The sequence below is a fragment of the Fusarium oxysporum genome, chromosome VIII, assembly GCF_013085055.1.
Source record: "Fusarium oxysporum Fo47 chromosome VIII, complete sequence".
Lineage (NCBI taxonomy): Eukaryota > Fungi > Ascomycota > Sordariomycetes > Hypocreales > Nectriaceae > Fusarium > Fusarium oxysporum.
In genome coordinates this window covers 3246619-3272707 of record NC_072847.1, presented here as the reverse complement: position 1 = coordinate 3272707, position 26089 = coordinate 3246619, and the positions used below count along the sequence as shown (strand labels likewise).

At 47.3% G+C, this 26089-nt stretch overlaps 13 protein-coding genes across 13 annotated transcripts; 7 read left to right on the top strand and 6 right to left on the bottom strand.

The window, feature by feature from the left end:
- Positions 1-688: 688 nt before the first annotated feature.
- Positions 689-2446, bottom strand: FOBCDRAFT_242969 (general substrate transporter; the record flags this gene model as incomplete). Its single annotated transcript, XM_031187630.2, has 4 exons — positions 689-853; positions 907-2038; positions 2093-2156; positions 2233-2446. The coding sequence occupies 4 exons, from the start codon at positions 2444-2446 to the stop codon at positions 689-691; spliced, it is 1575 nt and encodes a 524-aa protein (XP_031034895.2).
- A 441-nt stretch (positions 2447-2887) lies between these two features.
- On the top strand, positions 2888-4576 carry FOBCDRAFT_252565 (uncharacterized protein; the record flags this gene model as incomplete). Its single annotated transcript, XM_031187631.3, has 1 exon — positions 2888-4576. One exon carries the CDS (start codon positions 2888-2890, stop codon positions 4574-4576), a length of 1689 nt encoding a protein of 562 aa, XP_031034896.3.
- Positions 4577-4662: 86 nt separating this feature from the next.
- Positions 4663-6918, bottom strand: FOBCDRAFT_278562 (glycoside hydrolase superfamily; the record flags this gene model as incomplete). Its single annotated transcript, XM_031187632.2, has 1 exon — positions 4663-6918. The coding sequence occupies one exon, from the start codon at positions 6916-6918 to the stop codon at positions 4663-4665; it is 2256 nt and encodes a 751-aa protein (XP_031034897.2).
- A 745-nt stretch (positions 6919-7663) lies between these two features.
- FOBCDRAFT_278561 (Sialidase) lies at positions 7664-8871 on the top strand (the record flags this gene model as incomplete). The annotated part of the gene is made up of 2 exons (XM_031187633.2): positions 7664-7901; positions 7955-8871. The coding sequence occupies 2 exons, from the start codon at positions 7664-7666 to the stop codon at positions 8869-8871; spliced, it is 1155 nt and encodes a 384-aa protein (XP_031034898.2).
- A 1214-nt stretch (positions 8872-10085) lies between these two features.
- FOBCDRAFT_205690 (uncharacterized protein) lies at positions 10086-11030 on the top strand (the record flags this gene model as incomplete). Its single annotated transcript, XM_031187634.3, has 2 exons — positions 10086-10385; positions 10416-11030. 2 exons carry the CDS (start codon positions 10086-10088, stop codon positions 11028-11030), a joined length of 915 nt encoding a protein of 304 aa, XP_031034899.3.
- Positions 11031-11281: 251 nt separating this feature from the next.
- FOBCDRAFT_263647 (uncharacterized protein) lies at positions 11282-12203 on the bottom strand (the record flags this gene model as incomplete). Its single annotated transcript, XM_031187635.2, has 2 exons — positions 11282-11805; positions 11867-12203. The coding sequence occupies 2 exons, from the start codon at positions 12201-12203 to the stop codon at positions 11282-11284; spliced, it is 861 nt and encodes a 286-aa protein (XP_031034900.2).
- A 648-nt stretch (positions 12204-12851) lies between these two features.
- On the top strand, positions 12852-13760 carry FOBCDRAFT_230385 (uncharacterized protein). The gene is made up of 3 exons (XM_031187636.3): positions 12852-13224; positions 13278-13507; positions 13563-13760. Exons 1-3 carry the CDS (start codon positions 12878-12880, stop codon positions 13736-13738), a joined length of 753 nt encoding a protein of 250 aa, XP_031034901.2. The 5' UTR covers positions 12852-12877; the 3' UTR covers positions 13739-13760.
- Positions 13761-14280: 520 nt separating this feature from the next.
- On the top strand, positions 14281-14603 carry FOBCDRAFT_278557 (uncharacterized protein; the record flags this gene model as incomplete). Its single annotated transcript, XM_031187637.2, has 2 exons — positions 14281-14486; positions 14564-14603. 2 exons carry the CDS (start codon positions 14281-14283, stop codon positions 14601-14603), a joined length of 246 nt encoding a protein of 81 aa, XP_031034902.2.
- Positions 14604-14836: 233 nt separating this feature from the next.
- Positions 14837-15451, bottom strand: FOBCDRAFT_263645 (uncharacterized protein; the record flags this gene model as incomplete). The annotated part of the gene is made up of 4 exons (XM_031187638.3): positions 14837-15112; positions 15163-15198; positions 15255-15357; positions 15408-15451. 4 exons carry the CDS (start codon positions 15449-15451, stop codon positions 14969-14971), a joined length of 327 nt encoding a protein of 108 aa, XP_031034903.2. The 3' UTR covers positions 14837-14968.
- Positions 15452-16352: 901 nt separating this feature from the next.
- Positions 16353-17180, top strand: FOBCDRAFT_252563 (uncharacterized protein). Its single transcript, XM_031187639.3, has one exon. The coding sequence runs from the start codon at positions 16397-16399 to the stop codon at positions 17087-17089; it is 693 nt and encodes a 230-aa protein (XP_031034904.2). The 5' UTR covers positions 16353-16396; the 3' UTR covers positions 17090-17180.
- Positions 17181-17190: 10 nt separating this feature from the next.
- Positions 17191-18025, bottom strand: FOBCDRAFT_230381 (DOPA-like domain-containing protein). Its single transcript, XM_031187640.3, has 3 exons — positions 17733-18025; positions 17599-17681; positions 17191-17537 (listed from the first exon to the last, which is right to left on the bottom strand). The coding sequence occupies exons 1-3, from the start codon at positions 17909-17911 to the stop codon at positions 17260-17262; spliced, it is 540 nt and encodes a 179-aa protein (XP_031034905.1). The 5' UTR covers positions 17912-18025; the 3' UTR covers positions 17191-17259.
- A 435-nt stretch (positions 18026-18460) lies between these two features.
- FOBCDRAFT_322438 (uncharacterized protein) lies at positions 18461-19654 on the bottom strand. The gene is made up of 2 exons (XM_031187641.3): positions 19553-19654; positions 18461-19497 (listed from the first exon to the last, which is right to left on the bottom strand). Exons 1-2 carry the CDS (start codon positions 19629-19631, stop codon positions 18719-18721), a joined length of 858 nt encoding a protein of 285 aa, XP_031034906.2. The 5' UTR covers positions 19632-19654; the 3' UTR covers positions 18461-18718.
- A 3517-nt stretch (positions 19655-23171) lies between these two features.
- Positions 23172-26000, top strand: FOBCDRAFT_297676 (uncharacterized protein; the record flags this gene model as incomplete). The annotated part of the gene is made up of 6 exons (XM_031187643.2): positions 23172-23578; positions 23631-23719; positions 23768-23944; positions 24006-24030; positions 24080-24649; positions 24704-26000. The coding sequence occupies 6 exons, from the start codon at positions 23172-23174 to the stop codon at positions 25998-26000; spliced, it is 2565 nt and encodes an 854-aa protein (XP_031034908.2).
- Between the last annotated feature and the right edge of the window lie 89 nt (positions 26001-26089).

The following is a 26089-nucleotide window of genomic DNA, read 5'->3' as shown; positions in this document are numbered from 1 at the left end:
CAGAGGTATCCAAATCATCAAAGGCGCTAGGGCCCTTCTTTTAGGTCCTAAGCAGCCTCAATTGTACTGGTATACGGCGTCTTCCTTGTCTTGTTGTAAACCCCTAAGCCGTCCAAACACTCGTCGAATCTTCCAGAATCTCTAGTATATGGCCTACTAAAACTTTAAACGCCTGTGGAGCGCAGAGGGTCGTTGGACTCCCAGCAGCACTTTCTCGGTTTAAGTAGTAATAATTTATTAGTACTTTTATAAACTTAGCTTTCTAGCTATTAGTAAAACCTCCTAATAGTAATTAAGCCTAATATATATTATATCTACTTTAAAGAGATATAATATTTTACCTTACTTAGTATTATGCCTTGTAATCCTTATAAATATAAACCCATTAGAGTATAGGTTACTAGTTTAGAAACCCCATTGCCATATAAGAATTATTAAATGACTCTAAGAAGGATTATATATATTATAATAAAATAATTAAACTATTAAGGCTTTTATTAATTAAGTTATTTAGGCTTACTGGAAAAGTTAAACTATAATATTTTATTAAGGTAAGTTATATCTAGGCTGGTAACTAGAAGCTTTAATAGATAAGAGAATACAAGCTATTCAAGTTCACAAGATTAATAGTTAATGAATTTAAACACGATGCTTATAATGGTACGGCTCGCTAAGTTGCACTTAACTATCAGATCGTATAAGAGCCCATCTTGCGGATTGGAACTCGGCGATAGAACAGGGTATCAATCTCCTGGTAAGTTCGACCCTTGAGCTCAGGAATATAAAAGATACAGAGAATAGAAGCGAAAGCAGAGAGTCCACCAAAAATAAAACCAACTTTGCCACCGAGGTTCTAAAGCAGTTAGTGTTTTTATTAACTCGTGTATTAGAGAGAAAAAAGCTTACACCAGCGTCAGGATTCACCATATATGGGACAGCGAAAAACATTATAATACCAAAGATGGCCTGGGTTGCTGTAGCCAAAGCTGTAGTTCGCGCCCTCTGGGATAGAGAAGATACCTCGCCTAAAAGAACAAAAGCGACCGCACCGATCGTGAGGAAGTAAACGAAAGAGAAGACAACGGTCAGAGAAGACATGACCCATTTGGCTGCACCTGTTGGCACAACGTCGAGGATACCGATGAGCAGAAGAATCGAGGTACAGGCGAACATGCCAACGACGAAAATGGGACGGCGACCATAGCGGTTGACGATGAACCACGAACAGATATTGCCGGCTACACCACAAGCGGTGACACCAACACCGAGGTTGAGAGACTTTCTGACATCGAGGCCAGCGAGTTGGAAAAAGTAGGTTGAGAAGCTGAGGACGAAGATGATACCTACGGCGTGCTGACAAGCAAATACGCCGATTGAAATCAGTGTCCGGATCCTATCAGTGCCCTGAAACGCAGAGATGTATGAGGGACTGGCCATACTGGCTTCCTCTTCAACTGTCTGTTGAATGGCCTGAAGCTTTTCTGATGCCTCGAATGCGGATCCGTACAGGTCTTGAAGGACAGTCCTGGCTTCTTCCATCTTTCCAGCTCGCACGAGGTACCAGGGCGATTCTGGAGAGAGAAAGCTACCGACGAAAAGAAAGACAGAGAAGACCAGCTGCGCAAGGAAAGGCCCCCGAAAAGCCCACACATCGTCCCTGTTACCGAAGCCGGAGGTGACCGAGTTGGAAATTAGCTGGCCGACAGCAATAGCGAGGTTCACGCCAGCAGTAGAGAGACCACGTAGGACAGTCGGGGCGATCTCGGAGCATGTGATTGGGCCAAGGGTCAGGTAGAAGCCGACTCCGACGCCGAGGATGAGCTTGCTGACGACGAAAGCGGCGCGAGTTGAGGCAAAGGACTCTCCCATTATGCCACCTGTGACAATCAAGACGCCCAAGGTGAGACTTTTCTTGCGACCCATTCTATCAGAGATGGCACTGCAAGCGAATCCTCCAAAGAACTGACCGACTGAGGACACAATGTTGAAGGCGGTCAACCAATCAGCGGGGATAACCCAGTCGCCGTCGAGTTCATGACTTGGGAGTTGATCAGAAGCAATGGTCGTACGGATAGATGCTTTGGTGACTTACCCGTAGTATTTGCGAAAGGCGGGCACACCAACCATGGCGCCATTAACTTGCGTATCGAAACCCCCTTGGTCGACAAGTTAGTTCTACATGTCGTGTTATGGTATGCTTGCGTGATTGAAGGAATGGGAAAGAAGACTCACAGCCGACAGCACACATGCACCAGAAGAATGACCACCAGATAATCTTTGGGTGCTTTCTAGCAACATCCCTAAATGTTAGATTGTGTTCATTGGCATTGGCAACCTGTATCTGATCAAGGGTGTGCTTGTCGGAGACTGCCATATGTTCAACAGTCGCATCTTTATCGCTTGAGGTGCTCTTTTGGTCGATCGAGTACTGGTTAGTGGTGGTCATGGTGCGATTGGTATTCAGCCGTGCTTTTTCCTTTGAAGAGATGCTGTCCTCCAGATGCTGGCGGTTGGGTGATGGAAAGTAGGTTAACAAACAGGATATGCCATGTATCTTATATCATTTTGGCTAACAGACACTGTCTACAGCAACGATTTAGTTTAGCAATGTGCAGCCGCTTGCCCCCCGCACAAATAATCGCCCAATCTGGGGAAGGTTTAGTCTAATCAGCGATGTAGTTAGCGTGGCTCTCAGTCTCGTTCGTCAGGCGGGGAAGCATAAAAGACATATTTAGTGGCGTCACTAAAATGTCGGATTAAGCCCCGACACTCCGCTAGTTCGTAATCAATGCCCTCGGATAAAGGAAACGAAACCAGCCAGTCTCTACCAAACCCGTCGTTCCCCTTCTACATTCTCCCCCGATATTCCGCACTCCTTCTTCTCGACATGGCATCTAAATCCCGGCTTCGATCAGACTCCCATCGTGGCCCAATTAGTCGCACGAGCTCCACATACGTTCGGAAACGAGCCACCAAAGCATGCCAGGTCTGTCGCGCACGGCGGACAAAATGTGATCAACAAAGACCTGCTTGCTCATTCTGCGTCAAAGCCGGCGTGGAGTGTGTTTTCGATCTCGATGAAAAGGCAACTTTTGATCAAGCAAGTCTTGCAATCATAGATCGACTCGACCGATTGGAGCGCAAGATAGATGCACAGTCACAGTCTGTCATGCCAGATATTCCTGGCCAGACATTACCCCGAAACCAGGTTAATCAAAATCTTTCCTTTTTTCCTTGTACGGTAGACAGGGTCTTGCAATGGGATCTCTTCCGCGACGCTTCCTCCCCGACTCTCACAGCCAGCACACAGCAATCCCTTGCATCACAGCCACAAGGCGGCAATGATAATACAGAGACTTCGTGGGTCGGCGACATACTCGACCGGACGTTATGCGACCGATGGCTCGACAACTTTTTTGCCCATATACACGTCAAGAATCCGATTCTGGATGAGACGGACACAAGAAGACTAGTCTCGAGATTGTGCGCAAGGGGACTTGACTGGGACGTAGAGTCGGGCCTGGCTCTTCTGGTGTGCGCCAACGGAGCCATTGCTCGTCCCTTGCAAGAAACCCTTCCTTTTTCGCATTCAGACCGACGCATGGCGATTTCCTTGCTAAGCACAGCGCAGAGAAGACTCAGTGGGGGATTGGGCCCCACGGGCCTGATACAGGCTCAGTGTGCCTTTCTATCAGGAGTTCTCCTCATGTCACTGATGCGTCCCGTCGAGGCTTGGACGACCTTTGTCCATGGTTTGGCTATTTGCCAGACATTTGCTTGCACCCAACAACGTGATCACGATGTGGGACAGATGGGTTCTCGGGAGGCCTCGGAGCAGAGTGTCCTGTGGGCATGCTGGAAGTCTGAGCAGGAGCTCAGATTGGAACTGGGAATGTCCAACTTTACTTGTCTAGCTGATGACCCGCCTGAACTATTTCCCAATCCCCCTGAAGGTTGTGAAGGTCATGTAGAGCAAGCGTGGTACTTTTACCTCTCTGAGATAGCGCTCTGGAGGCTCGAGGTGAACGCTCGTCGTTTGATGACGCAGATCCAGCATGAGGACTGGCCGTCGGTCTCGAAAGCCATAAGTGAAATTGGCCAAGATGCATCAGATCAACTTGAGACATGGAAGACAACACTACCGCCACTCGTCAGCATCCATCAAGGGGCCGAGGACGATGTTATCCGATTTGTACTGCGTGGTCGCATAACATACATCCATGAGCTCGTTTCTTGGCCTTTTATACATGTGGCTCTGAATCGGATCGCTGAATGTGATCTTGCTGAACACGAAACCGCGGCTGCTCTTTCTTTCCACTATGATAGGCTTCTTGTCAACGAACCAGGTTACTATCATCGTCACCACGGGACTTGGCTCATGCTACGAACCTCGGCAAGAAGCGCGTGCATCTTGCTCGGGTTTGCCCGCATGTACCCTGGTTCAAGCCTCTTACCTTCGGGTTGGAAGAATACAGTCTTGGGAACACTAAAGATGGTTGAGTACTGGAGCAATGAAGCTGAGGGAATGCTCTCGGTGTTACAAAGTATGACATGGTTATTTCAAACTATACAATAATTGAAATTTCTGGCAATTAGGTAACTTGTTTACTCAATAGATCTATGTTCCATCTGCTTCGATATCTCAGGCAGGCTATGGCTTGACTAAAGTTGACACATTTTGCGAACTCCATGTTTATCCCCAGCGTATGCTGCAACCTCAATCTGGAAGTGATCAACCAACAAGCAAAACTGGCCATCAACCCATCGTTCAATCGGCCGCAACGATGCATCAGCAAATATCCGCTTAAACTCTCCAGCTCGTAAATAAACGCTCTCGAAGCCAAGAAGGACTCGGCGTGGATACTCAGCCATGTTGGGATATCCATAAACCTGGGCGACGTGATGCCCAGATCTTTGTCCCGTATTTTCCACATCGACCGCCACCTTGACACTATTACAACCTGTAGACTCCATTCTAGGCTCAAATTCGAGGTTACTAAACCTGAATTCGGTGTACGACAATCCATAACCGAGTGGAAACGCGGCATCAACTCCAAGCTTGTCGAGTAGACTTTGACCGTACCAACGATCGTATTTGATAGCCGATGCTTCAATGTCAAGATCAGGGAGATGGCTCTCATCTTGTGGGATAGAGAATGGTAATCTGCCCCCAACATTGACCCTTCCCAGTAAAACGTCTGCGAGTGCATGGCCGCCTTCTGCCCCCGTGTACCAGCTGATCATTATGGCGGGGACTTTGTCTTTCCATTCTTCCATTATGACAGCGCCGGCGCAAATAAGCACGACAATTGTCTTAGAGTTCACAGACGACACTGCATTGATGATTTCAACATCTCGAGGTCTCAATCTCAGGGACAGGCGGTCGCCGCCAGCACCAACTTCGAGTGCCGAAGTTGAACTTTGTTTGTCCTGAGATGTGTTACCCTGCACAATCGACAGCATCTCCTTTTGGTCGGAGTTCTTAGTGGGAGGGAACAGCTCCGATAAGCGAGGATCGTTCTGGAGAGAAGGCACCACATACTCGCCCTCATCGCTGGCGTCGTAGCCCACGACAACAACTGCAACGTCTGCTTTCTCGGCTGCTCTTGCAGCAGAATCAGGGCTGTCGTCATCGTCAAGCATGATCTCTGCATTAAAAATCCCGTCCTTGAGTCCCTGGTAAGGGGTGACCACCGTCGGTGAAAACACCTGCGAAGAGCCCTTATCCCCGGTATTGGGTTTGTTTGCCAGGCGACCAATAAGGGCCAAACGAGTTACATCTGCTTCTTTGAGCGGAAGGAGAGGCGTGCTATTGATTTTGTTATTCTTGAGGAGGACGATTGACCGTTCAGCGACCTCTCTGGCGAGTTGCCGATGTTCTTTACAAAAGACGACGGACGCATCAGGTGTCTCTGAGAGAAATCGAGAGGCAAACTTGAGCTGTGTTCTCAGAATCCTCGTCGCTGATTTGTTGACATCGATCCAGGATAGTTCGCCGCTACGGAGGGAATTCTCCAGGTGCATTGCTCGTTGCTGCGCGAAAGGCGCTTCAATATCGAGACCATTTTTGACCGAAAGCGCGGCGTCTCGTAAGCCAAAAATAAAATCCGACATAACAAACCCGGTGAATTCCCACTGTTCTCGAAGGATATTTGTCAGGAGAGCTTTGCTTTGCCCTGCCCATTCTCCGTTGACCGAGTTATAAGAAGACATCACTGAAGCCACGCCAGCTTCAACAACCCTTCTGAAGTGGGCAAGGTAGACTTCATGAAGAACGTCCTCTTCGACCTCCACATCAACTCTAAATCGTGCATTCTCCATGGAATTCAGGGCAAAGTGTTTAACACATGCCATAACATGATTTTGAACGCCCTGAGTAAGTGCAACTCCAAACTCGCCCAACAGAAATGGGTCTTCTCCATATGTTTCTTGGATGCGGCCCCACGCTGGGTGACGTGGAAGATTGATGCACACGCCAGCGAAGTAATTGGCGCCCTGTGCCTTGGCTTCCAGTCCAATGGCGTTACCAACACGGCGTTCAAGTTCAATGTCCCAGGTGGCGCCGCGTGCCATGGAGATTGGAAATGCAGTTGACGAGCCCATGACGACGCCCCTGGGTCCATCCGTGAACTTGATTCCCGGTATGTTGAGGCGAGGAATCGCACCCATGACGAATGGCTTGCGATTATATCGATCGCAGAGTATTCCTCGTAGGCCCTCCCAGAATGGTACATCCCCATCCAGTAGATGTAAACGCTCCGTCAAAGAGAGTTCTGTCAGTAGACGAGAAGCGACAGCTGAAGGGTCGTGACCGAAGCTGACTTCCTTTACAGCCTTAGCAAAGGTCAGAGGCTGGTGGTTTTCACGACCAACAGGATGATGATGATGTACCAATGTCGGCGGTGTAATGCTCTTCATGTTGACTGGCACTGAGATGAAAGGTCAAGGGTAGACAAGATGCGATAGATGCAGACTGAAGGGGGCTGTACACCTGTCAAAAAATAAATATGAAGGCCTGTCTTAATGAGAGCGACTCTATGTAAAAGCGGCTAGAGCTATATTCTAAGTTAGAATGCGCTCAGCACAATATCGCGGAGTCTCGGGTGAAAGGCATCATGAACATGTGCCATCCGCATACCGAGTCGGTTTTGATCCAATCCGCGGAATGTCGGGGCATAACCCGAAGGAGTCATGTCATGTTACAATTTTGGTCAGCTGAATGGCACAGACACTACAGAGTAATTACCCCAGACAATTCCCCGCATGGTGATCCAGCCAAGCACCAAACCCCGCGTTTAGGCTATTTAGCTTAACCAGTCTATACCACGCCATTTAACTAGTTCTGGAAGATCCACGATATCATCCGTTTGGTCAAGGAGTAGCGTGGTTTAAGTGCTGCATAGCAGTCAGCCAACACTACTATGTGGTTCCGCATTTATACGAAAGTCTTTTTTTGAATTAGCTACCCTCTTGCTAAGTCTGGTTTCTTACAAGTTACATGTCTCCATCGTATATGGTAATAAGCAGCTATCTTTGCCTCTTTTGCTACCCCTGATCCTGCCAGAGTGTGAAGATATATAAAGCCTCAGTTGTCCTCTGGTTGATAAACCCTCTTCAAATCGGTCATCAAAGACACCCGTCTTACCTACAATCTGCCTTTACAATGATGATCAAGTCCATTATTCTTGGTTTGGTATATGTTGCCACAGCCTACGGAGCCGTACTTGAGAAACGCGCTCCAGCCCCTTTCTCCAACTTTACCAGAAACGAATTCTTCAAGCCTGCAGCAGATGCTCAACTCTGGGGCACACTCTATGCCCGATCACTCCAGTTGCCAGATGAGTCGCTGCTCATGACGTGGGAAAACTACCCAGCTGAGTCCAAGGCCTACCCCGTCAACCGTCAGTCTTCTATAAACTCTTTCGTGCGCCACGGATGCTAACCCATCAAATAGACCCTATCTACAAGTCTGTGGATGGTGGTGCAACTTGGTCCAATTTCAGTGCTGTCAAAGACACCAAGAACGGCTGGGGCATGCGATTCCAGCCATTCCTGTATACTCTTCCAACTGACTTTGGTGGTTATGCCAGGGGTACCATTCTGGCAGCTGGTGTTTCAACCCCTGAAAGCCTCGAAGGTGGTGTATACATTGAAGTTTATGCAAGTACAGATGGTGCAAAAACCTGGGAGTTTGTCTCTCACATTGCGTATGGCGATGGACCTAATACCATCAAGAATGGCGATAAAGCACTGTGGGAGCCTTTCTTCTTAATGTACAAGGATCAGCTGGTCTGTTATTACTCTGACCAACGGGACCCCAAGCATGCCCAGAAGCTCGTCCATACCACTACCACCGATCTCAAAACGTGGTCAGACATTGTCGAGGATGAGGCCGAGAGCAACTATGACGCTCGCCCCGGCATGACCACTGTCGCTCATATTGAGAGCACTAACAAGTGGATCATGACTTGGGAACGCTGTGGTGTTGATGCCTGCAGAGTCTACTACAAAGTCTCCGATAGCCCTCTCACTTTTGGACCCATTCCCGGAACCAGACTCAAAGCCACCGACGGTAGCCTATTCTCTAGCGGACCATATGTGACTTGGGTCCGTAACCCTTACACCAGTGATGGCTCTGGCATCATCATTGTTAGCACCACTTCCTCCGAAAACATTCTCATTCAAGGTGACAACCCTGCCGAAGGAAAGTGGAAGAAGGTCGATATTAACCATTGGTCCGCATATTCCCGCAGTGTCAGAGAGATTACTATCAAGGGAACCAGAAGGCTTTTGATTGGAAACGGTGGCAATTTTGGAGACAAGAAGTACAACGGCGTTGCTGACGCCGTTGTTCCTATCCCAACGCTCTAAATTATCGTCCAGACTCAGTTTGTAGATGGATCATTGCAGCTCTACTACATATGTAGGTCATGGTACACGAGGAAAAAGAAACCTTTACCATAGCTTATACGAGGACAAAACAAAATGGGCCAGTGGACCTCTTGTAGTGTTCTCTCGTAACAAGTAGCTAGATTATATATTTTATTCTATCTCTAAATTCTACTCTCCAAACCAAGGTGAGATGGGCCGGCAGTTTACCTCTATCTCAGTCTGGACGGTGTCACCAATTACCTGTGAGAACCCCATTCCCCAAGTAACCAACTCCAAAGAGTGTGCTGGGCATGATAGCTGTTCCGCGCCCAATGGTAGTTGCGCGGCTCAGATGAGTAATAATCTCTCGAACTAACCACATCATGTCGCTCTTTTCCGTGTCTTCAAGGGTCCGTCCGTTGAGTAAAATCTTTAGACGTAGAGGCTTGGAATTCGTCAATATAGCAGGGCTTGCACATGGCTGACGTCTTTTGGTATCCGGTGAGTTAATATCAAAGTTGCTCTCTTGGCAAATGCGGGTTTGCTACAGACTGTAAAGCGGATCTTGAACCAAACATGCGCTCATCACGACTTTTCCGAGCTTTGCCATGACTAATCAGGATTTGGTGGAAAAGACTGTTTCCGCCACAAAACTCAACTTCAAATAAAACTTGGCCGTGTCTTTGTGTGTTTAAGTCGTTCTGGGACGTGCTAGCTCGATTATGGTGGTTTGCGCATGAGATTCCCACTGGAAAGCATCCATTCAGCGGCCCGGCGGGGTTAGATAAAGCCCGATTCTCCTGACACCGGCAGAAGATATAAAGGCATGGGTTGAGTTGGGTAAAACCAAATTTTGTAGTGACGGGGATTTCCCTTGTATCAGCGCAAATAGCGAATGATAACTACAGGCACTGGGAAGCATAGAGCTCTGTCTTCTGCCATGAAAAAGACTGCGACCTACAAAATAGAGTTTGTAAGCTCGTTACAGTAGCATTAAACAAACAAACTCCAGTGCTTCCGAAAAAAATGGAATTAGATGGGTATACAGCTCAGGCAGCACCGTCAGAGAACCCAAATTTAGTATTATTTTGACTACTCTATTATTCTTCCTCAATCTTTAAGCACATCATCACATCAGTACTGATCTATTATCCCACTCCGCAACTCTCACCCCAAATCCAACGTACAAGTCGAGCGATTGCCGGGTTGTCAATATGGAGCTTACCAAGAAACCAACTCCGAAAAGCATCTTGATCTTCGGTGCTGCTGGTCACATTGGCCAACCCCTCGCCGAATATGTCACATGCGAAGGCCCGGATATCCCAACTTCCGCTTGTCGCCAGAAGCACCGAAAAGCAGAAAATACTGCAGAACAAGTGTCCCGAGGCCGGGTTCTCGCGGCTGATCACGAGTATCTATCTTCATTTGCAGCGGCTGTAAAGGGCGTCGAAGGTGTTTTCGTCATATCGTCCAGCGGCATGTCGGAAAGCGTTGCCATGACGAATCTTACAACTGTGCTGAAACAAGATGGCAGTGCAGTTTAGGTCATCCGCTTGCTCGGTATATTCCCTGAGTTCAACCCCCACCGCGTGCCCGCAAATTTGGGGCGGGGAGCCTGCCCATTGAGCACCCGATTGCAAAGCGGATCCTCAATGAAAGCGGACTTCCAGTCACATACATCAACTGCGGAGCTTCTATTATCGATAATCTGTATCCAGCCGGTCCTATTGAATAAGACGTTCATCTGGCCAGAGCATCGTGTGCCGTTTCTCGACCCGCAAGACATTGCAGAAGTTGCAGGGCGCCTGTTTCTCTCAGACAATGCTAAGCACATAGGGGCATTTCACACCATGAATAACGGCCGTAACTGGTTGACGTACGAAGAAGTGGCAGGGATCCTTAGTGATGAATTGGGTGAAAAGATTGTCTTTGACGCAAGCTATGAGGGCTTCACGGAGTTCTGGGGCCCTAGAATGGGAAAGAAGGCGGAGGGACTCTGGGATTTCTTCAAGTTCGAACAGGCTAAGGAGGAACAATGGGCTTTGAATAATTTTGTTGAACCGACTTTGGGAAGGAAGCCTACCACAGTCAGGGGCTGGATAGTGGAGCATAAGGATGCCCTCCTACATGCTACGCATCCCGTCTCTCGGGGAGAGTGAAGATAGGGTTCATGGGTTATAGTTCATTCAGCACAGAGAATGAAATGAACCGGAATTAAGGCTCTTTACATAATCAAATTGGCCATCATCACATTAACCGTAGGGCTGATGAGCTGATATGAAACAGACTCTGCATAGCCTGGCATCATTCTTAGTGAGGACAAAGAACTAACGCTACCACATAAGGAAATATACATATAAGGAGCCAGCAGTTAATACCCATGATTAGGAAGGTATCAGCCTTTAAGATTTTATGGTGCAATAAACCTTTCTAGGTTAGGTTCTACCGAGCCCCCTCTGTTTGTAAAATATTCACCAGGAAACCGACGCGGAATCTGCAGAAGGAAGGACGAATTGATATCAATCCAGATAATGATTCGACGCAAGAGCCCATTCAAACCAAGTACATTCAGTCCGTGTCTTTGTTCAACCATATCGTAGAGCCCCTGCATGTGTATTCGATACGCCTCGACACCTCCATGCATCGCCTCAAAGCTAGCCATCTTTGCAACAGCCCCAATAAGCGCGTCGCTCATGTCATCATTTGTAACCATCAGTGCATTGATCGCCGAAATTGCCTGGAGCCTGAGTTGCAGGATATGGCTTGGTGAAATGGAGGTACCAGAGACTGATGACATGTTGGCGGCAGAAAGTAAAAGAATTGTCTGGAAGGGCGCCTCTTGAGATAGGACCAGCGGGAACCAGCTCGTGCGCAAAAGACCTTTATTTCCGGGCTGGTCTAACTCTGGGATATCTACTGCCATGTGTACGAGATCTGTAACATCGACAGCCTGTTAGTCGGACTGGAATGTTGTACGACGTATACGGACACTAACAGTGATCCACGAGGCCAGGGACCTGCGGGTTCCAAGGACCAGGATAGGTTCTGAAGGGATCGACCCGGCCGCCGCCGAGCTGCCTTTCGACGGGAGGAAGTTGCCAACATAACTGGTCGACATCTTGGCTGACACATTCAAAGACAATTTTCTGTTCCTTATCCCGTCCCCGACGTCCTTTTGGACGGCCGGGTTTCGTGTAAGCTTTCCAACCCCGCTTGGAAATATGTGACCGGACACTTGAATCCGCTTTCAGCAAATCAGGCTGATCGGCGATGACGAATTTAAGGTCTGAGTGCAGTTGAGGGGTGCACTGGATTAGTGGACAGCGAGACATGTGTGTTATGCTCAGATGACGAGGCGCGGTAGAGGTTCTGTATTCTCAATGATGTACGGCAGGGAGTAGTGAAAGCTGACGTCAGGCAGCCCTAGACCTAAATAGGGAAATGCATCATGGCTCACTAGTTGCTTTTAAGGTTTGGGACTCAGCTGCCAAGTGGCATGACAGCTGCTGATCAATACGCCATATGTTCTAGTGTCAGAGAGGTTGAAAGGTCAAGATTCATAGCCTGCGCTATTTAGAGCTACCTCAATCTACCTCTGGTCCAGTTGCAATTGAGAGTATCCTTGATATTTAGAATTCAGCTGGATGTCACTTTTATAGAAACTTGTATTGTGCCTTCCGATCTGCAATGGGATTCGATAGAAACGCTATACCTAATTTCGTAAATGCATCACGTTAACTAGTGATTAGTCCAACTTCCCAACCCTCAAATTCGCAGATGTCAAGTTCAGTGCTTTTTCCCCTCCTGGGAATTTGGCTTAGGTACTATGCCCAATTCCGCCAATGCATATGTTCAACAAGTGCTGTTGTCGTCTTCCCTTCATCGAGATCTCTACTTGAGCCAGGTTGTCTATATATAGATGCATCCCCTGACTTGTAACGGACAATACAGAAGGAATTCTCCCCCATACAAATTACAGCCTACAACTGATCTCATCGTTTCTAAAATGTCTCTCGAAGGAAAAGTCGTCCTCATCACCGGCGGAGCCAAGAACCTGGGTGCCGAAATTGCCCTATCCCTAGCCAGCATTGGCGGCAACCTAGCCCTCCACTACAACTCACCATCTACAAAGAACAATGCCGACGTTTTAGCAAAGACAATCAGCCAGTCATTTCCCAAGGTGAAATATGAGTTCTATCAAGGCGATCTTACCACCAAAGCAGCAGTTGACAACCTGTTTGAATCGGTGCTCAAGGACTTTGGCAAGGTCGACATTGTCATCAACACGATTGGAAAGGTTCTCAAGAAGTCCATTGCTGACATTTCGGAGGCAGAGTACGACAGCATGTTTGAGTGAGACTTGCCGCTTGAAGCTCCAAGTTTATTCTTACTAACCAAGACTACAGCGTCAACTCTAAATCGGCTTTCCTGATTCTCCAAGCTGGCGCAAAGCATGTCGAAGACGGCGGGAAAATCATCACTATCGTCACTGCCCTTCTCGCTGCCTTCACTGGGTTCTACACCTCATATGCAGGATCTAAAGCTCCTGTTGAGCATTTTACCCGTGGCGTTGCCAAAGAGCTCATGGGACGCCGAATCAGCGTCAATGCTGTCGCGCCTGGACCGATGGATACACGTAAGTTGTCCCTAATGCTCTTGTAATTATATACTAACAATAACGCGTCCTGTAGCCTTCTTCTATCCTCAGGAGGCCGATGATGCTGTGGCCTTTCACAAAAGTCAAGCGCTGGAGGGTCGACTGACGGATGTTAAGGATATTGCTCCCCTTGTTAAATTCCTTGTCACAGAGGGGGGGTGGATTACGGGGCAGACCATCTTCGCTAACGGCGGTTATACTACTCGTTGAGTACTCCATGCCTATTCAAATTCTATCTCAACTGAGACAAAATCATTGACTGTTCATTGTACCATCGTTAGGCTAACAGTCAATATTCCAAATTAGGAAGTTCTGTTTACATGCATGTCGTGTCAACTTCACTCTTCTCTGTCGCAGCCAAGAACAGTTGAAACTTGAATGGCTCTCCGTCCTCGTAAGGTGATTTGATAGATGACGAAACACGTCTTCACTAAGCTTCTAAGTTTGTAATAAGCTTGTTTCCCTTCTGTGTATCAAGAGTATGGTTTATCGCCAGGTGTTTCAGACCAAAACCCCCTGGTCAGAGGTTGAGCACCGACCAATCAGTGAAACTCCGATGCAACTTGTCCTCTAGCTTGTGAATAGGCTCTGAAGATATATTAAGCGGCAGGACTACATTTCATGTAAATGCTTTTCCTTCTTGACTTCTATTTTTCATTCGGCTGGTCCATCAACAACTCACTAACATAATCATCCAATTCTCGATCTCCATCTTCCCTTCACCCCCGCAGTATCCAATTTTCAAAGTCAAGATGCTCGTCAACACGTTTTGCCTCATTGCGTTCGCCACTCTTACCGTGGCTGCGCCTCAGCGCCCTGACCTCAACCGTGATCCTGATAATAATGGCGACCGAGTAGCACAGACGAAGCGGGTCGAGGATCTCCGCAACAAGGGCCTTACTTGCAATGAGGGTGCTCAGGAAGCTTTTATATGCTCTGATGGCCTTGGCGGCGATTGGTTAGTAAATCTACGCGAACACTGCCGCGCCTGCTACATGAGATATTTGAGATGCACGACTAACACTATATGAATAGTTTTATAAATATTTTCGGAGAAGGGAACTGCTTGATTTAGATATTCTATCTGCAGCATAAACCGAGGCATTTTAGTATCCGAAATGCTCACATGAATCGAAGAAATACAACTTCCTCCATCGCGCCGCTACGTATAACCTGTAGAGTATATTGCCAGGATGTCCTTCAAGCCCGCGCTACTCTCTCTTCTATGGGGGGGATACTATGCCCACCATCCTTCATCAAGTCTAATTCTAGAGGGTCTTCACCTTTACTTAGACCTTCTTCCCAGTTGCTCAGTATTAAGATACTTTGTGATAGAGTCAATATGGCCAGGTTACAAACAAAGACTTGGGTCACGGAAAAAGAAAGAGTCTTCAAACGCTTCGGCAGAAGTCACTCCCCGCCAGGTATTATACAAAGCCTTTAACATCTGCCACGGACCTTCTTGGGGTTGGCGTAGCACTTCCCTTCTCCATCGGCGCAGTCGTAGCCCTCCTCAGCGATCTTCCTGCAAGCATCCTCCCACTGATCACCGGCGATCTTGTCTTCAGTGGTGGCTTGGGCACACTACTCTCAGGTTAGTGTGCATCTTATTTATAAAAGGCAGTTTGACTTACGCGACCAGACGTCTCATTATAGGTAGCACCGCCCCACTAAAGGGTCAGTTAGCTGATAGGAGATTACTTGACAGTTGGTTACAAATGCATACCTCGTAGCCTTCATCATTATACTCTGTGCATGCAGCGGCAGTCAAACGCCAGTTGTAGCTATCGCCGTTGTGGCAAGCACAGTTGTCGTGAAGCTTCGCCGTCCTTTAGTCTTGTTAGACATCGTATTTCGACAGCCGGATTGATAGACTTACACGGCAGTAATGAGCAGGAAAGCGCTGAAAATCTTGGCAAACATGATGAATTCTGGTATTATTTGAGGAGATAGAAAGAAGTATTATTAGCTCGCAATCGCAGATAATCCGATGTAGATAATGAATGACTGGAGGACAAAAGAGTGTCGAAGGTCCAAAACTGGTAAAGACTGTTGGTGATGGATGACAAGCCATTGACTATCAACGGACGTGCGCAGACACTTATAACACCTTATCTCAGAGATCATGCGTCCATCTCCTCAGCTGAACGGGTTTGTCCGAGCTTTCTCCATCAATGCAACGTCACTAATAGCCAGTACCAGCATCTACACGAATATTATGCCAACCTGAAACAATACCAAGGACCCTCCGAAAGATCAGCGCCAACATCCGACGAGCCATAACGATATTCCCGCGGGCCTATATTCCAGAAACCTACTTCTCATCCAATCCAAAGCATTCTATCTTGAGAAATACCCCAGCATCGGCAGTTCCGAAGATGGAGATAGAATATAGGGATGAAACATGTCATAAACTCTAATTCTCGCTGTCGGTGCGAAAATAGGAGAAGTTCATGACGCAGCCGAAGATTTGAAACCTCGGGATACGATTTTCCGTGTGGATTACCCGTCTGTATTCCTTGTGTGCACTGCCTTACTGGGCCAGAGTTACATAATTCGAGTGCATTGATAATGGGGTCCTTGTGTCATATGTGAATTTACGCATTGCCTTTTTGAGTCATGGAGGGTAGTCGAGATGAACTGGGTCCGAGATATCTGGAGATGGATGGGTTAAAAGATCAATGCGCCCCAGCTTAACAAGACTAGCTTTATCAGCATCGAGCTTTCGTCGTTCATTCGTTTGTGCATCTAGTCAATCTTTACGGTCTTTACCAAGTCACTCGTTCATCTGATTTGATCGCATCATTTTGCTTTAGCTGTCTTGCTTAATACTCGCATTTAATCACAACACTACTCAACTTCCCCACTATGATCCCCTCCACGCTTCTCGCCCTCATCAGCCTTGTCTCGGTTACCCAAGCCGCAGTCGCTCCCAAGATTCTTTCCGCCGACGATGTCATCGTTCTCAAGACCGATGGCACTTCTCAAGTCATGAAAGCCGCTGACCTCGAACGTCTCGAGACTGCCCCCGCTGTCAACACCAAGACTCCCTCGAAGCGAAACATTGAGCGTCGTGGATGTGAGAGCACCGAAGTCCAAGTCCTATCCGAAAAAGAATTCCTCAACTGGGATGTCCCTATGTCTCCTGTCATCAGCAGTCTCGACGGTTCCAAGGCCACCGTCAGCGTCACTTCCGGCTTCACCATCGCCAACTCTCTCAAAGTAGGCGCTAGCTTCAGCATCCCTCTCATCGAAGACATTCTTACCACTTCGCTGAGCATTGACTACACCGAGACCTGGACTTCGAGCCAGCAGCAGTCTCTGTCTTTCCAAGTTCCTGAGAATCACCATGGTCTTATTGTCAGCCAGCCTTATGTCCGACGTGTTCAAGGCAATGTTCTTGATGGATGCGGTGATGAGATTGAGAAAACGGAGTTTACCTCGGATTCGTATGAGAGTCAGACTTATGGAAATCTTGAGTGGGTTAAGGGTATTATTCGTCTCTGCAGCAGCGAAACTTACCCCGTTCCCTTCTGCAATGGTGAGGGCGAGCACAAATAAGACTCTCTAGCTTAGAGCTTGGGTCCGGTTCGGCGCGCAAGGTGGTAGAGCGCCTGTCGCAAGATCGAGCTCAAATGACACAATAATTCACACAATTGATCCCGTTCATAAACTGCTGTACTTTTAATTATCTGTAGGCTGTTGGCTAACTTGAGGAATATTTCTTGCATCTAATCCTCTCTATTGAAAAGACTAGCATCCAGTGGAAGTCTTTCACCCATCCAGATCGCCCTCTCCAAATGATCCCTCTTCATCGACGCCCAGCGATTCACGCCCTTTTCGGGAATAACATTAGGGTGAACCAGAGCGGATAGGGGTCCTCTCCAAATAGCAAGCCACGCGACGAAAGCGCCGAATTGAGCGGGCGAGAATACGTTGACTTCAAACATGGCGATAGGATGAGGTCCAATTGGCCCCTCCCAGAGCTTGTAGATTCGTAGTTCGGGGACTGAAGTTGATCATGTTAGCTGGTGGGCTTGATAGATGTTATTCAGGGTGGTACGACTTACACTCTCGTCGGATTCGCTCCCAAAGCTCCTTGGCGTACTTGACCTGCGTTTCGTTTGTTTGTAGGTAGTAGATATGAATGTCACTGATACCTGTCAGCTTGTCACGTGGTACTCCGAGGATTGATCTGACTTACAAGCCACCCCGATCACTTCGATCCAATGGATCTATAAACTTCTCGTATGCTTCGCTGAGCTTTTCTGACGGGGGATTCACATAGCTCTTCCCGTCTGCTGCTTTCTCGTCTGGCAATGGTGGGGCATTCTCATACCCAGTCAAGGGAGAGGGATATTTGAAGACTGAGGCGTCGCCCATGGTTCTTTTCCGGGCAATTGTGAGGGCGAGGTCAAAGTTTATTAGATTGATATAAAGGTAAGAATTGCTAAGGTTCTCTTGATGTTACAGTGAAGTAGCGTCGCTTTGTTCTTGGGGGCCAGATGCGGGGGATTTAAACTCGATTGTTGGTTGCGTGACTGTTGCTATTAATAAGCTGCGTGAGTCAGCAGCTGAAGTCCAAGCGGGATCGCCCGACGCGCGCGGCAATTAGTTACCCTACACTCTCCTGTTTTCGCCACGAAACCATTTCAAACGGTGGGTGGCACCAAAGATGGAACAGCTAGGGCTCTTCAAGGAATAACAACCAGCGCATCACAATTTTGGTGAATTTTGAAGATACAAAGAACTATGACGCGACACTCAGGTAATTGGAAATTTATAGAAGCTGCATCGTTGTTCTCTGGGTAGCCTGTCGAGACATCGTTGATCAAGTTTGCCATTGGATCCACAACTTGAGAAATGCCAATATGAGGCGAGTTTTTCGCATATCGAATTTGAATTTAGACGATGGTAGATTTTGACAATGCGCCAAAGTTTATGAGGAGGAAGAGAGAATAGATCCGTAGCCAATCATCGTTATAATCAGGTAATATAGCCAGGAAGCTCGAAAGAAGAATTATAATTGCTTGGGGATGGGTCGCTTCAGCCTCAGCAACACTCCCCAGGTTTGTTCGATCAATATGTCACCATCTGCTAATGATTGAAAAGTATGTACAAGGAATTTGAAGCACACCAGGACAGAAGAAACAATGGCTCTATGCACTTTCTTCGTGTTCTATTTGCAGCTCAAGCTGTCGGAGCAGCAACCGCAGCCTGGTCAACGACCAGATCAACGGGTGTCTGATTAATACCCGTAAAGCCATCACCAACAATATAAACCAATCCATCATCACCCTCCATACTAAAGTGACTCAAAGTATCCGTCGTTGCAGCGCAAGTCTGAACACCACCACCTTGCTGCACGCAGCTCAGCACCGGAACGCTACACTGGAGAGCAGAACCCTCAGAAGGAACCTGGCAGGTCAGATAAACTACGCCGCTGTTGAGATTCTCATTGTCGCTGGTACATGCGGTGATGTAGGCTTTGGTCATGTCGCTGTGTGTGAACCATGCGCAGATGGACTTGGTGCCGGCTTTGATCTGTCCGGTGGCGGCGTCGATGTTGTAGTGCTGCGCGGGGAGGGTTACTCTTGAGCCAAAGTATAGGGGGGTGCCGAAGTTGTTGTCTGATCTGAGCTGGTTGTCGGCTGCGGGGCCGGAGCCGGCGATGATGGAGAATGTGGTGATTTCGGCTGGGGCGTCGGATGTTGTGGTTGTCGCGTCGGCGGTGGTGGTATCGGCTGAGGTCTCGGTGGAGGAGAAATCAGTTGTAGCAGCTGAAGTTTCTGTTGTAAAGAGCGTTGTTGAGTCGGTGGATGTGGTGGTCAAAGCAGTGGTTGAAGTCAGAGTATCAGTTACCAAAGACTCGGCCGAAGTTGACGTCTCAGTGACAGCGGATTCAACAGAGGTAGATACAGTGGGTTCAGCCACGCTTGACGTCAAAGTTGCCGAAGTAACGATCGAGGCTGTATAATTCCCAATTAGCGCATGCTCTTTGCCAGATCCCTTACACCATCATACCTGATGTCAACGGCTTGCAAGGACTGGCAGCCACGCCAATGAGACCGACGGCCAGAGATAAAAAGGCACGAGTATACATAGTTAGCGAAAGACTAAAGTTGGAATTGAGACGCTGAGGGAGAAAAATCAGGTACAACACGCAAATGGGCCCTGCTATGTCTTTATGGCGTTGGGGCTTGGCGCTAGCGCGTTATCATTAGTGAACTATTGATCTCAGCTGCACGCTAACACGATTAGCCCAGGGACCATTGACAGGAAATGCAGGGGAAAAATCAAACGGTCTGCCAATAGCTTCATCTGGCTTTGCGATTTACGAGCATCCAATTTCTTTGTGCATAATCTGCGTTTACTGCATGAGGAGGATGAAAGAAGTTCGACGCAGTAAAAATGATATAGCTTTCCCAACCCATGCGTCGCAATTTACTATATATGTTGCTTTTGTTTGCTATAAACTATTCAGTGTTGAACATTCTGTAAGTGAACAGACTTGAGATATAATGTTGCTGGGAGGAAAATACTTACCCTTTTTTTTTTTTTTTTTTTTTTGAAAATATGTAACGGCCTGGAAATGTCGGGTTTTATTTCAGCTAAGTTCTCTGTGCTGATATAAGCTCTCAGCCACAAGTCTCAACTGCAAATAACACATCTGGCTCTTAACTTAGGCTTTATTTCAGGCCTTGCGATCAAAGCCGGACGGCTCATTTGCCATTACTAGTCGAATTATATACGAAGTTCAGAGATGAGACTTATGTACAAAGAAAACTGCCGAAATCTCAGCAGCGGCGAGATATTGTAAGTACCCGGGCGGTGGTAGCAGTTCCCCGCTGATGGCCCTGATCACTGGTTTGTGGCCATCTCATCTTTACCTCATACGGACGGCCCTTGAAAGCCTTCCATCATGCCCCAAATGAGACTGTATAAATGCCCCAGCAAACTTAACACATTTTCCAGGCGATAAGGCTTGACACTATCATAGGACTTCCGCCTCGTAGCAACTCGGGGTATATCCGCGTCGTTCAAGGCCTCTCGCCTGGCGTACAACTTTGTGAGGAGCCTACTGCAACTCCAAAGTAAAACTAGGTTTGAGAGCCAGAAAATTCAACTTATATCCTGGCTAGATGGTCAGTAGGAATATTCTCTTGCCTCAAGCTCTGGCTTCCAGACTTGCACATACAAAGCTTACGGCGAAGGGATGCCTGGCTGCACTACAGCCACTGAACAATGCGAGGCTCTGAAACTATACTAATACAAGTCGTAATTACGAAAAGTTCGATGCCCGGCCAAACGCATAGATGATTGCCACTGCTACTGCACAGTCTGCCTGCATCACGGTTATGGACGGAACAAATCTCGGCACCGGTATAGACCCCACTTGTTTTCTCTTTCGCTCTTCGGCATGCTATTCCACCAACTCAGATGGGGAAGACGAGGGCGTCAGTGTATCCTCGACTTTCAGGCACTCACGAAAATAGTGTTTAGTCACCAGCAAGGTCCATGATGTGATTATTGGAGACGAGTTGCTAGATACTATTGGAATCGCAAGAAGTACAGGCGACCAATAACACCCTCTATATTTTGAGGTATTTTGATTACGGCTTAGAGAGCTGAGATTCAGCTCTGCCAATAGAAATGTGGAGTCGTTTCGCTGGCCTCTCACCTGAAATGGGGATGAAAATAGAAATCAGGCTGGCGGCAAACGCAGCCCCCCAAAATAGTGCAATCGCTTACCATCTGTCAGATCTTCTAGCTGGGGTTGAGTCACGCAAGATTGCTATTTACAATAATACGTCATTTTGTTCGACTTGGACCTTATCGTCACTCTGTTATTAAGAACTCCTCTTTTCGTTGATAACACGACCTTGCTCTAATGTTCTTGATTCAACGATGAGTAGTCAATTTATTGATGTAGTAATATAAAATGAAACCCAAATGACACGTGAACTACTGATAAGGAAACACACCGAACCCATCGAGCGCTTAGCGGCTGCATAGACAGCTCCGATCTGTGCATACACACTACTAAATCAGCAAGATCCACAGAAGTAGTCAAGAAGCACTCACCATCTTCTTCGCCGTCCACTTGGCGCATTTTCTGCTGCAATACCATCGTCTCTTGGTTGTATCTTCATACTCCCAGTCGATCCAGAACCCTCCATCACTACCATAAAAACCTCCGTCGCAGTCTTTGTGGACACACTGTGACGCGGTTAGTATGTCGTGCGCACAGCTGGATATACTTACTCCTCTTTCTTGTTCCCACTGTTATTTTAGGGATAATGTTAGATTGCTTGATTGCTGGTGGTAAATGGGAACTTACGTCAGGTTGGACGTAGTGGCAGCCGCAGCGAACCCAGCCTTTATAGTTTGGGTATCCGTCGTCCCAGCTGATGGCTTCCATCGTTATTGACGTTTGGAATAGGTGGAGTTTTTGGGTTGCATTGTGCAAAGAATCAAAGGGGGAAGGCTCGTCCCCTTAAATAATGGTCTGTCCTGGTCCTGCAATCGTGCCGCTGTCAACATCCTTGTGCCGTACAACCCGGCCCTGGCATTTTGGGGCTGAGACCAAATTTCAACCTTTTGCAGATGGGATGTGTAATCTACAGTTGCACTTCTACCACACCAACAGCCTTTACTCCCAATCAGTTCCTGCAAAGCATTGGTCACAGTGCAACGTTTCAGGTGGGCGGGAAGAAGGCTGACACCGGGACTTTACATTGGCTTCATTACTGGAGGCCAAGCGTTAGTGTGTAGATTCCTGTTGGCTCAGAATTTTGGTACTTGTGTGAGTAACCGCTCTGCTCCTAGCTATACCTTTCAATTAGCCGCGGCCACTGTTCTTTTGTTGCATTCAGTTTAAACCAATTACGGCAGAGTCTTTCGCGGCACCGCTCTGTTGCTCTGTAAAGCATGAAACAACGACCAAGATAACTGTGCATGATTTCCTGACTTGGGTATTTGAGAAGAGATGCAGTAGAAGAACACGTTGAGAATGCTAACTAGTTCTCTCTTTCTGATGACTTACAGCCTGAAGTCTTTTAACTCAAGGCTAGCTTATGGAGGCGGGATCTGACATAGGCTGCACATTTAAGACTGATTTCGCGCAGGGTTGTCTAATGACACCGATTGGTTGAAACGCATGATCTGGTTTATAACATGAGATTTTACAGCCTCACCAGTGCAAATGCATTTCAAGTGCTTGGTAGCGAAACAAAAAAACACAAGATCGTTAATAAAAGATTTTATCCTTATTTACCTTTTTACTCTTGCTTTCTAGCCAACTTGTAACATTACTATTTTTGGCTTTAGAAGAGAAAGGTTAACTACCTACCATTACTACAGGTTAGCATTAGAAAGCTTCAGTTTGAATTAATATGCTCAATGGCGTTTTACTCCTTGCTAGACTTTATAAGCTTATATAACAATACCTTCTCCTAATAAGGACCTTGGATTAGTTTGTCCGATTTCTTTCGGAGACTAAACCATAGAGTTCAAGATATCGATATTGTGGCTTGACATTCTGCTTCATCTGACCGCCTGTCAGCTCATCAACCCCGCTCGACCTTTCGCCAATGCATCTATCACGAAATCATGCCAAGCCTTTTATCCCGGCCCCAAAACCATGGTTGATCCCATATCTATCATTGGCCTAGTGGGTCAAATTTCAGATTTAATTCAACGAGCCTACAACTACGGCAAAGCAGTCCACGATGCTCATAGTGACATGCGCAAGCTCTACACAGAGCTTCTCGGTCTCAAAGGTGTCTTGGAGCAGCTGGAGAAACTAGACATCGCTTCAGCAGAACCACATATAGCCGATTTAATACGCTCGAAAGAGTTTCGCAAGACTCTATCTTCGACTTCGGAGCTTGTAGGTCGTCTTGTTGAGAATTTGAATAAAAAGCAGACTTCATCTCGTAGGGTTAATGCATTCTTGTGGCCGTGGGTGAAAGATGATGTGAAAGCGGATATTCGGGATCTCGAACGTGTGAAGACTTGGTTTATTGTGATGATGATGGCTGAGAACTCGTAAGTCTTTTAATTCCACATACCTAAGATTGAGTGTCTCTGATTGCACTAGGACGCAAATGGAAGTCTTGCTGATTGAGTCGCATGAGATTTTAAATATTGCTAGAGAAGGTCAAGAGAAGGGGAAGCTTAAAGATGAAGGTCTGCATCCACCATGCTACAGCTCGCTACCACTCACGTTTTGAACAGAAGAAAAGAGAGAAAAGATAAGGGAATGGATACAACCCTTCAGTCCTAAACAGCTACACGCTAAAGCAATCAAAAAGAGGATGGAATCTACAGGGTCATGGTTCTTGGACGGTGACTTCAAAGTTTGGATGAACGGCGGTGAAGGCTCCCCAAGAATCCTCTGGCTTCGCGGCAAATGTAAGTCGGCAGCTCTTTTATCTGCTGAATCTTGCGCTCCCTCTAACCCATATATATGTAGCTGGTTCCGGAAAAACAACATTGCAGTAAGTCAAATCACCGATTTCCTGTCACCGGTGCTGAAACGGATACCAGTGCTGCTGCAGTCGAACAACTCAAGTCATATCAGCAAGAAGACCCCAAAATCGGCCAAGCTTACTTTTACTGCTCCTTTGATGACAGGGAGTCTCAGCAGCCCCTCAACATCCTGGGGTCAATTCTTCATCAACTCTCAGAACAGCATCCCGAAGCCCTCGAAGGCATCGACCAGTTGCGCAAGTCAGGTGAGGTCTTGGGTGAGAATTCTATACTCAAGTTAACCTCGCAATACGTGTCGAACTTTGACAAATTCCACATTTCAATTGATGCTATCAACGAGAGTTTCAGCTGTATCGAGGTGTTTGAGATGCTTCTACAACTTGTTACCGAGAACTCCAACGTGCGACTGTTTGTGACAGCTATATCGAGCTGTTCACATTGGCTAGAAGATCTGCAACTGGAAGAACCACCAGAGATGATCGAGGTAGATATGGGTACAGAAGACGTTGATAGAGATATCGACTTCTACATCACCACGAGAATAAGCGGAGAGCGTCTCCTCAGACGACTCAGCAATGAGACAAAACTAGAGTTGCGTGAGAAAGTACTTGGTAACGCGAAAGGAATGTGAGCAAACCTATGCCATAAACCTTGTATGTGCCTTTTTTCTGACGTTTTCAGGTTTCGGTACGCCCAGTGCCAACTCGATTCCCTCAGCACTCTCAGAACAGCCAAAATGGTTTTCAACGCCCTATATGATCTCCCAAAGGATATTTACGAAGTATACGAAAAGATTCTGCTTACTATCCCCGAAGCAGATAGACTTCTCGCTAGAGAATCGCTATTCTTCCTCTCCGTAGCGCTGCGACCACTTACGATACAAGAACTGGCAGAAGCTGCAGTTCTAGACGATTATGAAGCACGTATCGACGAGGAGTGCAGACTGCCCGAGCCCATGGTGTTGCTGGAGATATGCCAAGGCCTTGTGGATTACGACGCAGCAACAAGCGTGGTTAGGTTAGCCCACTCATCGGTTCGGGCGTATATCACCTCCAGCCACACGAACGAAGGAGACGTTGCCTGGTTCAGCTACAATATCCCAGGAATACACGCCGACATCGCCAATAAGTGCTTATTGTATCTACTTCTTGAGAGCTTTCAAGACGGTTGCTGCACCAACGAAGAGCTTGAGAAGAAGTATCGGGAGTACCCTCTTCTTCGCTACGCTTCTCGATATTGGCCCCTTCACGCCAGACTATCTGACAACTACGGACGCCAGGAGGACTCTGCTATGACATTTTGTCTGAGTTCTAAGAAGGCTGGTAGGGGCAACTTTAGCTTCTGGGTTCAGTGCCTAATGCCCGATGCATCGAGAGAGGCTATCATGGCAAGCGAGCCTCTCTACTACGCTTCTTCTTTTGGTCTTGCGGGCCTTGTCAAAAGTCTTTTGACGTCTCAAGGTGTGGATGTTGATGCGCGGGGTGGTCGATTCAGATCCAGTGCGTTGCATGTAGCATGTTACAGAGGGCACGTTGAAATAGCTCGTCAGCTGCTCGAATGCGGCGCAGATATCAACCTCCTTGACAGTGATGGCCGCACCGCATTGTTCTGGGCAAAGAGACTAGGACGGAAGGAAATCGTTGATCTTTTGGAGGATCCCAAATATGCACAAACGAAAAGTCGCAGTCTCGTGACACTCTCGGAGGATATCGACTACCCGATGTGGTTCTGCTGTGCTTGCAATGGCGGACCCCAACGGGGGAGATTCAATCACTGCCGGGGCTGTCGTAGTCATGAAAGGTGCGAGAAGTGCATCAAACTAGCTGGCTTGATGGATGTTGAAAACGTTCCTGAGTCGCAAAGTCGCTGGGTATGCTGTAATTGTGAGGCGGGACCTACAAAGGTTGAAACGAAGGAATGTCGGGATTGTGAACATGAGAAGTGTCGTAGGTGTTGGGTTTTTAACGCTTTCATTTGAATTTGACGGTTGATATAGGAAGTGACAATAGTATAGGTACTATTAACTATTATGTTTCGATTCGGACAAAAGAAATTATTTGATGTGCA

Bases quoted from the DNA above. Each gene is read 5' to 3' on its own strand.
- FOBCDRAFT_230385 (XM_031187636.3), top strand. From the start codon at position 12,878: ATGTCTCTCGAAGGAAAAGTCGTCCTCATCACCGGCGGAGCCAAGAAC. The intron at 13,225-13,277 runs GTGAGACTTGCC...CCAAGACTACAG, and splicing joins GAGTACGACAGCATGTTTGA to CGTCAACTCTAAATCGGCTT. The intron at 13,508-13,562 runs GTAAGTTGTCCC...CGCGTCCTGTAG, and splicing joins GCCTGGACCGATGGATACAC to CCTTCTTCTATCCTCAGGAG.
- FOBCDRAFT_252563 (XM_031187639.3), top strand. From the start codon at position 16,397: ATGATCCCCTCCACGCTTCTCGCCCTCATCAGCCTTGTCTCGGTTACC.
- FOBCDRAFT_230381 (XM_031187640.3), bottom strand. From the start codon at position 17,911: ATGGGCGACGCCTCAGTCTTCAAATATCCCTCTCCCTTGACTGGGTAT. The intron at 17,682-17,732 runs GTAAGTCAGATC...GACAGGTATCAG, and splicing joins CGAAGTGATCGGGGTGGCTT to TGACATTCATATCTACTACC. The intron at 17,538-17,598 runs GTAAGTCGTACC...GATCAACTTCAG, and splicing joins GGAGCGAATCCGACGAGAGT to TCCCCGAACTACGAATCTAC.
- FOBCDRAFT_322438 (XM_031187641.3), bottom strand. From the start codon at position 19,631: ATGTATACTCGTGCCTTTTTATCTCTGGCCGTCGGTCTCATTGGCGTG. The intron at 19,498-19,552 runs GTATGATGGTGT...GGAATTATACAG, and splicing joins TTGCAAGCCGTTGACATCAG to CCTCGATCGTTACTTCGGCA.